General features: G+C 43.6%; 1 protein-coding gene across 9 annotated transcripts in view; it reads right to left on the bottom strand.

Annotated features, from left to right (window-relative positions):
- Positions 1-10,732: 10,732 nt before the first annotated feature.
- The window catches only part of BRD8 (bromodomain containing 8), a 21,308-nt gene continuing 15,036 nt past the window's right edge, over positions 10,733-17,004 (bottom strand). For 7 of the 9 annotated variants that reach the window (XM_043521600.1, XM_037906275.2, XM_037906277.2 and 4 more), the window contains 5 exons: positions 16,838-16,906; positions 15,366-15,543; positions 14,885-14,989; positions 13,918-13,962; positions 10,733-11,154 (listed from right to left, as the gene is read on the bottom strand). In XM_043521600.1, coding sequence (XP_043377535.1) covers positions 11,095-11,154; positions 13,918-13,962; positions 14,885-14,989; positions 15,366-15,543; positions 16,838-16,906 — 457 coding nt within the window. In that variant the 3' untranslated portion in view covers positions 10,733-11,094. Of the gene's footprint in view, positions 11,155-11,566; positions 11,742-13,917; positions 14,088-14,884; positions 14,990-15,365; positions 15,544-16,837; positions 16,907-17,004 lie in introns of those variants that run through there. The other 2 variants (XM_043521596.1, XM_037906276.2) reach the window with 2 other exon arrangements.

The raw sequence follows: 17,004 nt of genomic DNA, 5'->3' as shown, positions 1-17,004 counted from the left end.
AGATGGACAGGGCTATTAGGTTGTCTGGCAAGTCTTCACTGATGACACAGTAGAACCATTATGGGGAACTACAGATTTTCTAAGACTTCAGGGATCTTAAGTGGAAAGTCAAGTTATATTCTCCAGAATCCTTTTGGTCCAACAAATGAAGGTGGAAAATACTGGAGATGAACCATTAGCTGCCTGGCTGGTGTGAAGCTGAAGGTTTTGGTTTTGTGGAACACTGGGCCACATTACAGTGGGAGAAGAGGCTGTATGAACAGTTAGGATGGCTAATTTAGATTAATAGATTCCCAGGCCAGAAGGTACCATTGTGATCACCTAGTCTGACCTCCTGCATAGCACAGGCCAGAGAACTACCCCAAAATAAGTCCTATAGCAGATCTTTTCGAAAAACATCCAGTCTCGATTTAAAAATTGTCAGTGATGGAGAGTCCATCATGCCACTTGGAAAATTGTTCCTAGGGTTAATTACCCTCACTGTCAAAAATTTACACCTTATTTCCAATCTGAATTTGTCTGGCTTCAACTTCTAGCCACTGGATTGTGTTAGAGTTCTCTCTGCTAGACTCAAGAGCCCATTATTAAAGATTTGTTCCCCATGTAATCTTAGACTGTAATCAAGTCACCCCTTAACCTTCTCTTTGTTAAGCTAAAGAGATTGAGCTCTCTTTGAGTCTGTCACTATAAGGCAGGTTTTCTAATCCTTAAATTATTCATCACTATTCTCTGAACCCCTCTCCAGTTTGTCAACATCCTTCTTGAATTATAGGCACCAGAACTGGACACAGGATTCCAGCAGTGGTCATACCAGTGCCAAATCCAGAGGTAAAATAACCTCTCTGCTCATACTCAAGATTCCCCTTTCTATGCACCCCAGGATTGCATTAGCTGTTTTGGCCACGGTGTCACACCAGGAGCTCATGTTCAGCTGACTATCCATCAGGACCTCCAAATCTTTGTCAGAGTTGCTGTTCCCAGGGTAGAATCTCTCATCCTGTAAGTGTGGCCTGCGTTCTTTGTTCCTAGTTGTATACATTTAGTTATACCAAAACACACATTGTTTGCTTGCACCCACTTTACCAAGTGATCCAGATTGCTCTGAATCAATGACCTGTCCTCTTCATTTATCATTCCCTCAATTTTTGTATCATCTGCAAATTTTATTAGTCATGATTTTATGTTTTTTCCAGGTGTGACAATGTGCGAATATTTCATAATATTTTTATGAGGCCAGCTTGTGCCTCAGTTTCCCCATATGCCATTATACAGTAGGTGGAAAAGGACTGTTTGTGCTCAGAGCAGGATAAGAGACATGGGTGCAGGTGTCACCTGTCTGGGGATAGATCCCCATATCAATGGAGCACTGAAAAGACAATGGCAAAGCTAATTGACCAGACACTGACACCCAGCAAGCAAGGACCCAAAGGGATTTGGATCTCCCCACTTCTCAGCAGGGAGGCTGAGCAACACTCCCCATCTGGAGAACAAAAGACTGGGAAGGTGCGAGGTGGGGGAATCAGAGTTGGGGGCTGGAAGGAGATAGGGCTCTCCCTGGAGGCTGATGAAGGAGGTTAGACTGAAAGACAGAGCTTAAACCAAGGGGTTCAATACAGTTTGGCTGGGCTGACCAGAATGGACTATTCTTTAATCTTAATTCCTCTGTGCTACCCTAAGGACTTCCTGTGCTGTGTTCCAGTTAATGAATAAACTCTACTGTTTTGACAATGCTGTGTGAGTGTCGCTGCAAATGCTTGGTGAGGCACATTAATCCCTGAGGCGCGTACAAGTCTCCAGTATGGTCTGTCTCAGCTGGACTTGCTGAATGGAGCTCACATTGTAAAGCAGGGGGGCTGAAGGCTCAAAGGTCCAGTCTAAGGAGGCAGTGAAGCCATGTGGCTTACCCTGGAAGAAGAGTGAGATGTCTAGGGGGTCTGGCACACTGAAGGGGATCCTCCTAAAGACAGTTTCAAAGCACTAATCCTGTGGATCCATGACACCAGGTCGTTGATAAAAAATGTTAAATAGCATACGGCCTAAAACCAATCCCTACGGGACCCCACTGGAAACACAGCTGCTTGATTACAATTCTCCATTTACAATTACATTTTGAGAGCTAGCAGTTAGCCAAAGTTTTTAATCCATGTAATGTGTGAAATATTAATTTTACATTGTTTTAGTTTTTTTAATCAAAATATTGTGTGGTACCAAGTCAAATGCTATTCAGACGTCTAAGCATATTACGTCAACACTATTACTTTTAATCAACCAAACTGGTAATTTCATCCCCCCCCCCCAAAAAAAATCCAGTTAGTATGACAGGATCTATTTTTCCATAAACTTGGCTGGCAGAAGACTAGCTAGAGCAGCTAGGTACCATTAAAACAACGTAAGGGGAAGGTGCTAAGTCGTCACAGGTGATATAAACTCAGTGTGTCACAAACAAATTGAAATGATGTGACAAAGAATGGAGAAATCTTTCAGTTGCTTATATCTGAGTAACAAGCAAGAGGAACTGAAAATTCTCATAGATAAGAAGAAATCTGATATAATTGGCATTACTGGAACCTGATGGGACAATTCATGTCAGGAATGTTAAAATCCCTGGTTATAACTTGCTTAGGAAGGACAGAGAGGGTAAAAGATGGGTGTGTGTGATATGCTACATTAAAGACAACATTACATGTTTAGCATTATTGATCACTCAGGCACAGAATCTTGTGGGGTATGGAAAGAAATATGGTATTATGGGGGCCTTCAATTTGGAAGATGTATGCCGGAAGTCTCATGCTGCCAGTAATAAAACATCATTAGAGTTTCTAAAAATGGTACATGACAATTTTCTAGCACAAAAGGTATTGCACCCAGCAAAGTAACTTTTGGACATTATAATTGATAAAGATAATTAACTACCGGACAGGAAGTTGGTGCTTGTCTCGGGACCAGTGATCATAAACCGATTACATCCAGCGTCAGCAAATAGAGGACAGTCCCAACTATCTATCTATATTTGGTGCTACAAAAGCTCATTTCCCAAAGCTGAGGAAAATGATCAAAATTGATGGGCAGAAAAAACTCAGACAGAAAAATGTGAATGAAAATTGGAAGTTTTTTTATTAAATGGCAAAAAAAGCCACATTTGCACGATCCAGAGAGAAGAATTGTTGGCTAAAAGCCCACCCCGGTTCAGTGGTAAAATGAAGGCAGAAATTACAATACAAAAACAATATATAAATGGTAAAAGGGGACATACAGAGCAAGCAACATCAACTAGAAGTTAGGTGCTGCAGAAAATAGATAAGGAAAGCTCAAGACATCAGGAAAAAAAATTGCTGTGTTTAGTTCTGCCAATCACAGGAGGTTTTTTAAAAAGTCTATAAGGAAGTAAAAACCTCGGCAATGGTACAGACCCTTTATTAGACGGTGACATTGTTAATAATGATGCATGTTGACCTATGATCTAGTCAGATCTGATTTACATTACAGCATATTGGCTGACATATTATAATGCAACTAAGGGGTAGATGCGGATTGGTTTATAATGCTTGTTAGAGTGACATATGCCACAAAAGGGAGTGGGAGAACGAAGACAGTAAAAGTGTAGGGCTTTGCTGTAGTATAAAGGTAACATTTATGTAGTGTGAGGGCTAGTGCAGCAGGCTTAATTTTCAGTTAGCTGAAGTAAGCCTGAGGGTTTGACCTAGAGGTCAAATAAGTGTATACTCTCATACTATAGTCACAAACAAGTTAACTGCAGAAATACAGCACACAATAAATTTAAAATAGATGTTTAGGTGTTTTTGCAACTAATAACTATGGAAATAATTGTATTGATGCAAATGATTTATTAAGGACTTAGCTGACTCAAACAGCTTTCTGACTACGGACATAAGTTAAGTGTGGTCACATGGAACACCACACGTGAACAAAGGCACGGCCCATATTTATTATGGTCAAATCTGGCCATAGATCTGTATGGGCTATATACCTTAGAGGTACAGGAGATTGAGATATTTGCTTAAATCCTTGGGTGCACTGCATTTGCCAACCAGCATCAACTGGATCAGGACTTGTTCACTGAAGTGCTCTACTGAATGATTTTGTCTATTGTTGTTTTCCGTGAATCTTAGGAGTATGTTCATAACCCTACAAGCTCTCTCTTTAGTTGTAGCTTGATATTGTTTGGTTATATTAACAAGTGGACTTATTTGGATGTTACGTAAAGCATTTACCTACATCTTACGTAGAACTGCTTGGGAAAATTGTGGGGTAGTGAAATAGCGTACCTTTCCAATTTCATACACAGAGCAGGCTACATGTAGAAAAAGCAGAAGTATCAATAAATATTTCTGTTCTTTATTTGGAAAGAAGCAGGAGGATTATACTAATATTAGACAAGGATATTGAAATAAGTTCCAGTCCACGAGTAATTAAGAAGGATGTTAAACAATTATCTACAAGAAAAACATTGTTAAAACACGTCTGGGTAACTTGCACCCTCAAGGAGTTGGCTGAGATCTTTGGCCCACTACTGTTAATTTTCCAATAAATATTGGCATAGAGGGAAAATTCCAGAAGACAGCTACTGTTGTGCAACTATTCAAAAAGGGCAAGTAGGGTGATGCGGGTACCTATAGGACAGTTTGCCCATCATCAATCCCAGCTAAAATTTTTTTTTTTTTTTTGGGGGGGGGGGGGGGGGGGGAGATCTGAATACCATTAGTTCTATAGAAAAAAGGTCCTGTAATACCAAATTCCATTCTTTGATGAGATTACTTCCTTTATCAGTGAAACTTGTAACTGTGTTAATGTAATAACCTTAAACTTTTGTAAGGCATTTAAATTAGGTCTTTGACTTAGGCAGAGTAATTACTCTTTTCTGGAGTCACTCTTATTCTGCAATGCAGCATCCACAGAAGGAGTTATAACAGTATAATTATTTCCACTACACTTATGTCAGTCAATTTTCCCCATGTAGGCACATCCTTAGTACTGTACAAAAATGATTAAAAAATTAGCTCTATTGAATATCAATAAAACCCATGGTAAATGGAGTAAGAACTGGCTAATAGAAATTAAAAAAGCCTCAATAATGGGGGATTTCAATTGTCCCCACACTGAGTAGGTACATGTCACCTCAGGACAGGATGCAGAGATAAAGTTTGACACCTTAAACGATTGCTTCTTGGAGCAGCTAGCCCTGGAACCCACAAGAGGAGAGGCAATTCTTGATTTAGTCCTAAGTGGCACACAGGATCTGGTCCAAGAGGTGACTAAAGCTGGACTGCTTGGTAACAGTGACCATAATATAATTAAATTTAATATCCCTGTGGTGGGGAAAACACCACAACAGCCCAACGCAGTAGAATTTAATTTCAGAAAGGGGGACTACACAAAAATGAGGAAGTTAGTTAAACAGAAATTAAAAGGTACAATGCTAAAAGTGAAATCCCCGCAAGCTGCATGGAAACTTTTTAAAGACACCATAATAGAAGCTCAACTTAAATGTATACCCTAAATTAAAAAACATAGTAAGAGGACCAAAGAAGAGCCACTGTGGCTAAACAAAAGTTAAAGAAGCAGTCAGAGGAAAAAAGGCATCCTTTAAAAAGTAGAAGTTAAAGTCTAGTGAGGAAAATAGAAAGGAGCATAAACTCTGGCAAATGCAGTGTAAAAATATAATTAGGAAGGCCAAAAAAATTTGAAGAACAGCTAACCAAAGACTAAAAAAAAATTGCTATTACTTTTTGAAGTACCTCAAAAGCAGGAAGCCTGCTAAACAAACAGTGGGGTTACTGGACGATCGAGATGCTAAAGGAGCACTCAAGGACAATAAGGCCATTGCGGAGATATGAAATGAATTATTTGCATCGGTCTTCCCAGCTGAGGATGTGAGGGAGATTCCCAAAACTGAGCCATTCTTTTTAGGTGACAAATCTGAGGAACTGTCCCAGATTGAGGTGTCATTAGAAGAGGGTTTGGAATAAATTGATAAACTAAACAGTAATAAGTCACCAGGACCAGCTGGTATTCACCCCAGAGTTCTGAAGGAACTCAAAATGTGAAATTGCAAACTAATTGTAGTTTGTAACCTACCATTTAAATCAGCTTCTGTACCAAATGACTGGAGGATAGCTAATGTGACCCCAATTTTTAAAAAGGGCTCCAGAGTCTATCCCAGCAATTACAGGACAGTAAGCCTGACTTCAGTACCGGGCAAACTGGTTGAAACTATAGTGAACAAAATTGTCAGACACAGAGATGAAGGAAGAGTCAACATGGTTTTTGTAAAGGGAAATCATGCCTCGGCAATCTACTAGAATTCTTTGAGGGGGTCAACAAGCATGTGGACAAGGGTGATCCAGTGGATATAGTGTACTTAGATTTTCAGAAAGCCTTTGACAAGGTCCCTCAGCAAAGGCTCTTAAGCAAAGAAAGCGGTCATGGGATAAGAGGGAAGGTCCTCTCGTGGATTGTTAACTAGTTAAAAGATAGGAAACAAAGGGTAGGAATAAATGGCCAGTTTTCAGAATGGAAAGGGGTAAATAGTGGTGTCCCCCACAGGTCTGTACTGGGACCAGTCCTATTCAACATATTCATAAATGAATTGGAAAAGGGGGTAAACCATGAGGTGGCAAAATTTTCAGATGATACAAAACTACTCAAGATAGTTATGTCCCAGGCAGACTGCGAAGAGCTACAAAAGGATCTCAAAACTGGGGGACTGGGCAACAAAATGGCAGATGAAATTCAATGTTGATAAAAGCAAAGTAATGCACACTGGAAAACAATCTCAACTATACCTGTAAAATGATGGAGTCTAAATTGGCTGCTACTACGCAAGACAGAGCTTGGAGTCATTGTGGATAGTTCTCTGAAAACATCCACTCAATGTGCAGCGGCAGTCAAAAAAGCAAACCGAATGTTGGGAATCATTAAAAAAGGGATAGATAAGACAGAAAATACCATATTGCCTCTATATAAATCCATGGTACACCCACATCTTGAATACTCTGTGCAGATGTGTTCGCCCCATCTCAAAAAAGTTATTGGAATTGGAAAAGCTTCAGACAAGGGCAACAAAAATGATTAGGGGTATGGAATGGCTGCCATATGGGGAGTGATTAATAAGACTGGGACTTTTCATCTTGAAAAAGATGACTAATGGGGGATATGATAGAGGTCTATAAAACCATGACTGGTGTGGAGAAAGTCAATAAGGAAGTGTTATTTACTCCTTCTCATAACACAAGAATGAGAGGTCACCAAATGAAACAAACAGGCAGCAGGTTTCAAACAAAAAGGAACTATTCTTCACACAATGCACAGTCAACCTGTGGAACTCCTTGCCAGGGGATATTGTGAAAGCCAAGACTAACAGGGTTCAGAAAAGAACTAGATAAGTTCATGAAGGATAGGTCCATCAATGGCTATTAGCCAGGACAGGCAGGGGTGGTGTTGCTCACCTCGGTTTGCCAGAAGCTGGGAATGGGCAACAGGGGATGGATCACTTGATTACCTGTTCTGTTCATTCCCTCTGGGGCACCTCACATTGCCTCTGTCAGAAGACAGGATACTGGGCTAGAGGGACCTTTGGTCTGACCTAGTACGGCCGTTCTTATGTTCTAATAGATCTCAACAAGTAGTTGTCAATAGGAAATCGTTGACTGGTGGAGTTTCTATTGGGGTTCCACAGGGATTGGTACTAAATCTGATGCTATTCAACATTTCATCAGTGATCTGGAAGCAAATATAAAAATCACAATTTTATAGATGACACAAAGATTGGCAGAGCAGTAAACGATGACAGGGTAGCGAAACAGACCCATCCAGATACCTCAGTAAGCTGGACCTATTCAAACAAAATGCATTTTAATACAGTCAAGTACAAGGTCATACATCTGTGAACAAAGAATACAGGCCATACCTATAAAACGGGGGACCACGCTGGAGGGTAGTCACTCTGCAAAGGACTCAGTCATAGTAACAAGCAATTACACATGAGCTTCCACTGCACTGCTGTGGCAAGAAAGGCTAATGTGATACCTGATGTATCAACAGGGGAGTAGTAGTTGTGAGATATTGCCTCCGTGTATGGCTTTGGTACCCATACTGGAATACTGTGCCAATTCTGGTGCCCATCTTTGCAAAAAGGATGTTGAAAAAAAATGTAGAGGATGCACAAGAGAGCTACGAACATTATTTCAGGGCTGGAAAAGTGCCTGAGCTCTTTGCCTCACTGTAAATTTGTTTAGTTTACCAAAAAGATTGAGAGGTGACAATTCTAGTCTAAAAAGTACCTTCGAAGGGAGAAAATACATGATTCTAAAAGACTCTCTAATTTGACACAGATGGGCATAAAAAGGACCAGTAGCTGGAAACTGCAGCCAAATTCACATTAGACAAATTTTAACAGTGAGGTTGATTAACGATTAGAACTACCAACAACAATTGTAGATTTGCCCTCTCTTCAGGTCTTCAAATTAAGATTGGATGCCTTTCTGGAAGTTAAGGAGTACTTGTGGCACCTTAGAGACTAACCAGTTTATTTGAGCATGAGCTTTCGTGAGCTACAGCTCACTTCATCGGATGCATAGCATATCGTGGAAACTGCAGAAGACATTATATACACACAGAGACCATGAAACAAAACTTCCTCCCACCCCACTCTCCGGATGACCCAACACTCTCACAAATCTTGGGAGAAAGGCCAGTCCTTGCCTACAGACACCCCCCCCAACCTGAAGCGAATACTCACCAACAACCACATACCACACAACAGAACCACTAACCCAGGAACCTATCCTTGCAACAAAGCCCGTTGCCAACTGTGCCCACATATCTATTCAGGGGACACCATCACAGGGCCTAACAACATCAGCCACACTATCAGAGGCTCGTTCACCTGCACATCCACCAATGTGATATATGCCATCATGTGCCAGCAATGCCCCTCTGCCATGTACATTGGTCAAACTGGACAGTCTCTACGTAAAAGAATAAATGGACACAAATCAGATGTTAAGAATTATAACATTCATAAACCAGTCGGAGAACACTTCAATCTCTCTGGTCACGCAATCACAGACATGAGGGTCGCTATCTTAAAGCAAAAAAACTTCAAATCCAGACTCCAGCGAGAAACTGCTGAATTGGAATTCATTTGCAAATTGGATACTATTAATTTGGGCTTGAATAGAGACTGGGAGTGGCTAAGTCATTATGCAAGGTAGCCTACAAACCCCCCCCCCCCAGATGTTCTGGTTAAACTTGGATTTATGCTGGAAATGGCCCACCTTGATTGCTGTGCACATTGTAAGATGAGCTATTGCCAGCAGGAGAGTGAGTTTGTGTGTGTGGTTTTTGGAGGGGGGTGTGGGGGGGGGGGGGTGAGAAAACCTGGATTAGTGCTGGAAATGACCCACCTTGATTATCATGCGCATTATAAAGAGAGGTTTCAAAGAGGGATGGGCTATTACCAGCAGGAGAGTGAGTTTGTATGTGTGTGTGTGGGGGGGGGGGGGGGCGGGGGGGGGGGGAAGGGTGAGAAAACCTGGATTTGTGCTGGAAATGGCCCTACTTGATGATCACTTTAGATAAGCTGTTACCAGCAGGAGAGTGGGGTGGGAGGAAGTTTTGTTTCATGGTCTCTGTGTGTATATAATGTCTTCTGCAGTTTCCACGATATGCTATGCATCCGATGAAGTGAGCTGTAGCTCACGAAAGCTCATGCTCAAATAAACTGGTTAGTCTCTAAGGTGCCACAAGTACTCCTTTTCTTTTTACGAATACAGACTAACACGGCTGTTACTCTGAAACCTTTCTGGAAGTTATACTTTAGTGAAACAAATTATTTGATTCAATATAGGGGTAACCAGTGAAATATAGGTGGCCAGACTAGATGATCTAGTGGTGTCTTCTGACTTTAAATTCTTGACTCTCGGGCGGGGGGCGGTGGTGAAGGGAGGAACTGATCTATGTACGTCGACTTCAGCTACTTACCGTGATGTCTTCACTGCGATGTGTCGATGGAAGACGCTCTCCTGTCCAGTCCCCTTGCGCTTCTCGTTGAGGTGGAGTACTGCAGTTGATGCTAGAACGATTGGTGGTTGATTTATTGTGTTTGTACTAGAGATGATAAATCGACCCCCACTGGATCGATCGCTGCCCATTGATCCAGCCGGTAGCGTAGACAGGCCCTCTGGCTCCTGCATCCCTGGGTGAGAGGACTAAATACAGTGCAAGGTACAGTGTGGGTAAGTGCGTAAAGCAGCCCATTCCCCTGCCTACTGCAAACTCAGGAAGCAGCAAGTACAGTCCAAAACAAAACCTGCAGAATTCAGGGCCTATGGGATCACATGAGGAATGTACATTTACAGTGCATATGTCTCAAATTAGACTTTAAATGCTGAGGTTCTGACAATTTCTTGCAGATTAAAGAGCCTCTGGTCCTCTTCATAAGAGCAAGGTCGTATCCTGATGCACTTGTCCGAATTGCCCCTCCTTCCTACCCCACTATGGTGCAACATTCTGGGCATTAGATGCTGTTCTCCAATCCAGAGGTGGCCACATTTCAGCCGCTGGTGGTATAGGCAAACAACTGGAAAGTACTTCATGATCCATGAATATGAGAAGTGCTATGTACATGATTCTAAATCAGTTTAATTTCCTTCAGAGGTCAGTGATGCACACAGACATGAGTCAATACAAACACATTACACACACACAAACCCTGGATTCTCACCCATACTTTATTATACACATTTACACTTCACTAATAAAAATCTGTACACTTCACATTACAGTATGTCCTAGCCACCAGCTAGCTAGCTAACACTGGGACACAGACGTGGCCTGAGACTGCTGCCCTAGAACAGGCAGTGGGGGCTGCTCTTCCTTTCCAGAGAAGTTTCTTCAGCTTACACTTATCAGAGAGGACACTGTTTTCCATGTAGATGAGCCAGGACAGTGGAACAGGCCTCAGCAAGAATCCTGCCCGCATTCAGCTCTTCCCCTATTCTGTGAGATGGGCAGGCATGGTGCTCACGTCTTGGCTCAAGACGCCAAGTAGTGCCTTGCCTCCTGCTTACAGCCTTATTTCTTCATCTTCATGTCAGCCTCAATGGCACAGCGACGCCCTCGGGTTCCCCCATCCTAATCAAGATGCAAACAAAAGGAAAAAAGGTCTAGTATTAGCAAGGATGGAAAAAGCTTCCTTCCCTACTCAAGGAACTGGGAAACTGCACAGATGGAAGACAAAGCTCTCTGCTTACTGGAAGCTAGGGGAGGGAAGTACACTGCAGTCTGCTGTAAGATAGGCAGGGGAGACTTCCTTGAAGACCTTCCTACAAGAGTCAATGTGGGTCTAAATATATGAAGTCCCACTGGGGACTCAGAATCCCAAAGCCTCTATGGTCTACTGAAAGCAGGAAGAGACAAAAAAGTTCAGCTGCTTCTCACCTGGAGAGACAGGCTTTTTGGGGCCAATACAGTGCTGCTTTTTATTATGTGAAACATTCCAGATGAGCTGTTCAAGTGGGAAGAGGGGACTGCGGGCTAACATACCTGACCAGCTGCTCATCCCTATAGGAAGTGTTCCTCCAGCTTGGTGACCCTGGCTCTAGCTCCCTAGCTTCTCCGCACAGCTACTCTCCATGAGTGCAGGGCAACTGGAGGGCTTCTTCTCATCGGATCCCTCTCCCTCTGGCTGACAAGCATTTCAGCAGAGGCAGCATCTCTATCTAACAGATGTGTGAGAAAACAAACCCTCAAAACTTCTGTTCCCAGCTCAAGGGCCTGAGCTCCCAGGAAAGGAAGTGCTTTTCCAGGCTCTCCCAAATGAGCCGAGAGGCACAGCAGAGGTGCCTATAGAGGACTGTGGTTGCTTCCGGATCCATGAAACAAAGATCAGAGCAGATCCCCCCAGTCCTGTAGCCTGCTCTCAATGCACACTGTCCTGGATGGGAGGAGGAGGGCTCCTATATAGGCATGAACAGGTGTGAAGTGTATAAGAATCTGCAGTGCTGCATTTGACCCATTGTAATAATTTGGGGTCTAGCAGGCCAATCCCAATCGGGAGCTCAACTAGGGAAGAGTGCATAAAGTTTATTAAATGTTCCAGTCTCCCATAAAAAAAAAGTGTATAGGAAAAGGTACAAAACTGAGACAAAGACTGAATTAGTCTAAACAAAAAGGCCAACTGTATTATCATCATGTTTGGTAAACAAGAGTTTGGGACTGGAAGTCAACAGACCAAAATCTATGTGTGGGAAATTAGGCCTAAGTGGTGTACAAGACCACCAGGGTACCAGATATTCTGCCCATCACTCCCTCTTGGGTCCTTCAAAAAAGGACAGACAATGGGGAGAATCAAGCTGGCTGGCTGAAGTACCAGTGGACTGGTTGGCGCTTCATCATCATGGCTGCTGCCACCACCGTTTCCTAGAACCCACTGTTACGCCTGTGTCATCTTGATCCTGAGGGGTGTCTTGATCAGACCTGGCTAGAGAGGGACCCAGATTACACAGACCTCCACCGGCTCCAGCTAAATCCTAAATCCCACCTGCTACGGGAGGTTTTGGTTCCTTTTGTCACTCCTCTCCTCAGGTATCCTTATCCTTTTCCACCTTATTTCTTCTCTTTCCTATCCATCTCCTTTTGTCTTTTGTTTAACAGACTGGCTTCGCCGGCGAAGACTGCGTGTTTTGTAACACTGCGATCAAAGGGAGCTAAGAGCAATGCCCTAAACAGCCCAACAGAGGTACAAGTTTGCCAGGTTTTGGAATGGTTGATAAGGCCACGTGCAGGGCCTGTGTTTCTCTAGCAGAGAAGCAGCAAGTCAGAGTCAGCACCAGAAGCTGCATTTCCAGAGAGGCTGGTTCACATAATGATCGTAGAGCTATTCTAACCAGTGTCTCCATGCACCCCAGCATCTGAGTATTTGACCCTCTTTTGACTTTGCTGTTCTTTTCTCTCTCTCCCCACGTGTGTCTTGTTCCAAAGCAAACAGCATCGGACTTTAAAAGACAATTACCACCATTCTTTAATACCGTATAAAAGACTGGCAGTTTTCCTTAAACACTCTAGTGCTAAAGGGAAAGGGAATAGGGGATACTGTTAAACTGACAGCCCTACCTAACACTTCACATGTTTTTCCTTCTTTATTGCATCTTTAGTAAAATGTTAAAAAGATTTTTAATGAACTAAGGTGGCCAAGGTCTCTGTTACACCCCAAGCCTTGTGTAACTGTTTAATGTTGTACTATGACAGGGTCCCTTTAACACAGGGGTAGGCAACCTGCGGCATGCAAGCTGATTGTCAGTGGCACTCACACTACCCGAGTCCTGGCCACCGATCCAGGGGGCTCTGCATTTTAAATTTAATTTTAAATGAAGCTTCTTAAACATTTTAAAAACCTTATTTACTTTACATACAATAGTTTAGTTATGTATTATAGACTTATAGAAAGAGACCTTCTAAAAATGTTAAAATGTATTACTGGCACACAAAACCTTAAATTAGAGTGAATAAATGAAGACTTGGCACACGGACACTGAAAGGTTGCTGATCCCTGCTTTAACACCTTTGACTCTCTGGGCCCACATATTCCACAGAAAACAGCACAACAGATCTGTCTTCCCATTTACGTGGGGAAAAACTAAGACAAAAATCATGGGAGAAAAGGGAAGTAGATGACTGTGCTGCAACCCCGCAAACCAGAAGGAAAGGCAAAAGCCGCTCCTTACCCTGAGGACAATGGGATTGAGAAGTCTCTTATTTGATGACCCTAGATGTACATCCACTAGTTTAATGCATTGCTACAATGCCACAGATTCTGTGACAGTGCCACAATCCCCCAGACAAGGAGCCAGCAGTACCTTGCAACTCAGTTACCTACCGCAGTCACTCAATACTTACAAAGAGAGAGAGAAGGAAGGCAGGAGAGCCCATGGGGACGCTGTCCTGTCAAAAGGCCAAAGAGATTTACTGATCAGATTGCACAGATATGAACATGCAACCACCCTACAGAAGCCACACAACCTGCATGCTCATAAAGGCAGAGAAGCAGGCACCCGGAAGTTTCCCTCCTGCAAGATATCACACAGAAACAAATAATTAGGGGAAAAAGGACGGACCAGCAAGTGAGGATTCTGTGACAGCAAGAACACTAGGACAGGAATTTCCCTTCACTCCACCATGTCGTTTCCAATCAAGGTCTGCTGTGTCCCAACACCACTTTGGAGCTCTGTGCACTCAGCCCCTATTTCCCACAGCAGCTATGTAGCTCCCAGATGACAGGATACATCAGTTACTACCATATGAAATGATTTAATCAAGACTGGATGCCTAGCTAAGGTACACATTACTTCAGCAACAAGTTAAGCTTGATGCAAGAATTATTGGGTGAGGTTCTCTGGCCTGCGTTACACACAAGATCAGACTAGATGATCACAACAGTCTCTTCTGGACCTAAAAATTGGCAAACCAGACGATCCAAGGGAGGGACACTGGAGCATTTCTCCAGTTCTTGATTCTCCACCCCAATCTCCCTGCCAGACAGGGACTCCTCCAAACAACCCCCTGCTTCTTTAAGGTTCCGATTACTACTTTAATACAGACAAAAGGACAGAACTATCACAATTGCTGGGGTGATTCACAAAAGTTGTCTCTGTGGTAACCTACAGCTGCCACTTCTAAACTCTAACTGAAGGTCACATTTCCAGAGAGGTTTGTTCACATAAGGATCTCGGAGCTAGTCTAACCCCAACTGCATTCATGCACCCCAGGGTCTGATTAGGTGACCCTCTTCTGCAGCTCAGTAGGATCCTCCTGAAGGAATCACTCACACAAAAGCATAAATCACCAGACTCCTTTTCCCCCTCACCTTCTCTGAAGCATCTTGTTTCCGAGTGGAATCTCGCCCACGCAGGCTCTTTGCACTGATCCCGGACTCTGATGTCTGCATGATCAGCTGCGTGGCCAGAAATTGCTGCATGAAACCACATATTCAGTTATGGTATCAAGTGAAACAAGCTCAGTTAGTGGCATTACTCCCACAAACCATAAGGTCGAGAATGACCACTTTGGAGGGCACTTCAATTTCTAGTTTGCTTCTCATCATAAGCTCCCCCCAGCCCTAAAGAGCTACAAGTCATTCTGAGGGAGAGTAAAAAAGCCACACAAACTCATCAAGTTAACTTTAACTATCAGCTGGGACTTGCCAACCCAGTGGGAAATTCTAGAGGGCACAAAAAAGCAGCAGGCACTCAGAGCCAAGTAGCCTCTTCCTACAGACCTGCTCAGTACCTCCCATATCAACCAGCGCATAAGTTCTGTCCAACACTGCCCTCAGCTCAAGCCTTTACCTGGATCTGCTCCAAGACATCTCGCTGCATCTCCACAGCCATGTGGTATACATCATGGTCAGAGCTGTTGTACATGACTGCATTCTGGAACATCAGCATAATGTCACGCTGGAACTCAGCTGTGGTTCGGATCAGCCCATTCTCAATATTTTTCTTAATGGTAGATAAATCCATTGGCCTGTGAATGAAATGCAGTTAGAAGCAGCAGTAAGAAAAACTAACATGGTCTATCCTCCACAACTCTTCTCTTCCCGAGAAGCTTGGTCTAGATAATTAGTCCTGCCACGAGAGCAGGGGACTGGACTCGGTGATCTCTCGAGCTTCCTCCCAGTTCTATGATTCTATGTCAGGAGTCCAATAACTCCAGCTAGTCTGTCTAGCACCATCATGGTCAAACAGGCCTTCCCTGACATCAATGGTTCTAGACTCAGGACAGGAAGTGAGATGAGATGCCATTTTCTGAATGGGTTCAAAGAGAGCGTTAATCCTTAGCAACTCTGGGGCTGTTCTGTGGGGTGCCCAACAGAGGTGTTTGCTCCCGGCATTAATGGGAGGGGAGCTAGTGCAGAGCCCACAGATGGTGCACGAGGCACTGCTTGAGCTGGCAGGTGGTTCTAGTAATATATTTGAAGAGACAGTTGCCTGGCAGGATGCAGATGACAGTAGATCAGCTCTTTAAAGGAGCTGAGGGGTGTGTGTGTGTGGGGGGTGTCGCTAAAGCGTCATGGGGATGGTATGAGGAGGCTGCCTATAATGGCATATGGCTCATCCACAATTGCTAACTGCAAGTATCTCCAGTGGCTGGAGACAGCATACTGGCGGGGGGGGAGGGCTCTGAATTACTACAAAGAATTCTTTACCAGATGTCTGGCTGGTGGGCCTTGCTACATGCTCAGGGTCTAAGTGATTGCCCTATTCGGGGTAGGAAGGAATTTTTCCCCAGATTGGCAGAGACCCTGAGCGGTTGTCACCCCCCTCTGCAGGGTGGGCATGGGTCACTTGCAGGTTTGAACTAGAGTAAATGGTGAATTCTCTGTAACTTTGAGTCTTTAAATCAAGACTTGAGGATTCAAATAGCTTAGCCAGAATTTATGGGCCCATTACAGAAGTGGGTAGATGAGGTTCTGTGACCTCCGATGTGCAGGCGAGACTAGATGATGAAAATAAATGTACAGACTAAGGCCAGCAGGGACTAAGTTGGGACAGGCGGGCAACAGCCATTTACTGTACCACTGACACTGTTCTGAACACAACTGCTGTGTACCCCATCCAGTCGGAGAACACAGACTCTTCTGTAAATGAACATGTACCTGTCCTGGGGAAGCCTTTTGCTCACTGACTGACAATGGTAATGAGCTTCTTTTCCCACCTTGCAATCCGACTGCGTGCTGAGGCTTAGTAATCCCCTGCCAGAGACTCCAATACAGACATGTCAGACAGAATCTGACGGCAACGACAGCTGGGCCACTTACCTCTGCACAATACTGTGGTAGCCTGGTGCTATATCATCGGTCACAGGCTGTAGGAAGACATTGGCATATCTGCAGGGAGAAGAAGGCAACTGTGAGCAGTCAGTCTCCTTGCTGGTAACAGAGTGAACACCTGGTCTGAGGGTGGAGCATGCTCTGCCAGACAGAAC

This window comes from Chelonia mydas, chromosome 8 (assembly GCF_015237465.2).
Source record: "Chelonia mydas isolate rCheMyd1 chromosome 8, rCheMyd1.pri.v2, whole genome shotgun sequence".
Classification (NCBI taxonomy): domain Eukaryota; kingdom Metazoa; phylum Chordata; order Testudines; family Cheloniidae; genus Chelonia; species Chelonia mydas.
Note: the sequence above shows the minus strand (reverse complement) of the source record. Positions and strands in the feature narration are given on the sequence as shown.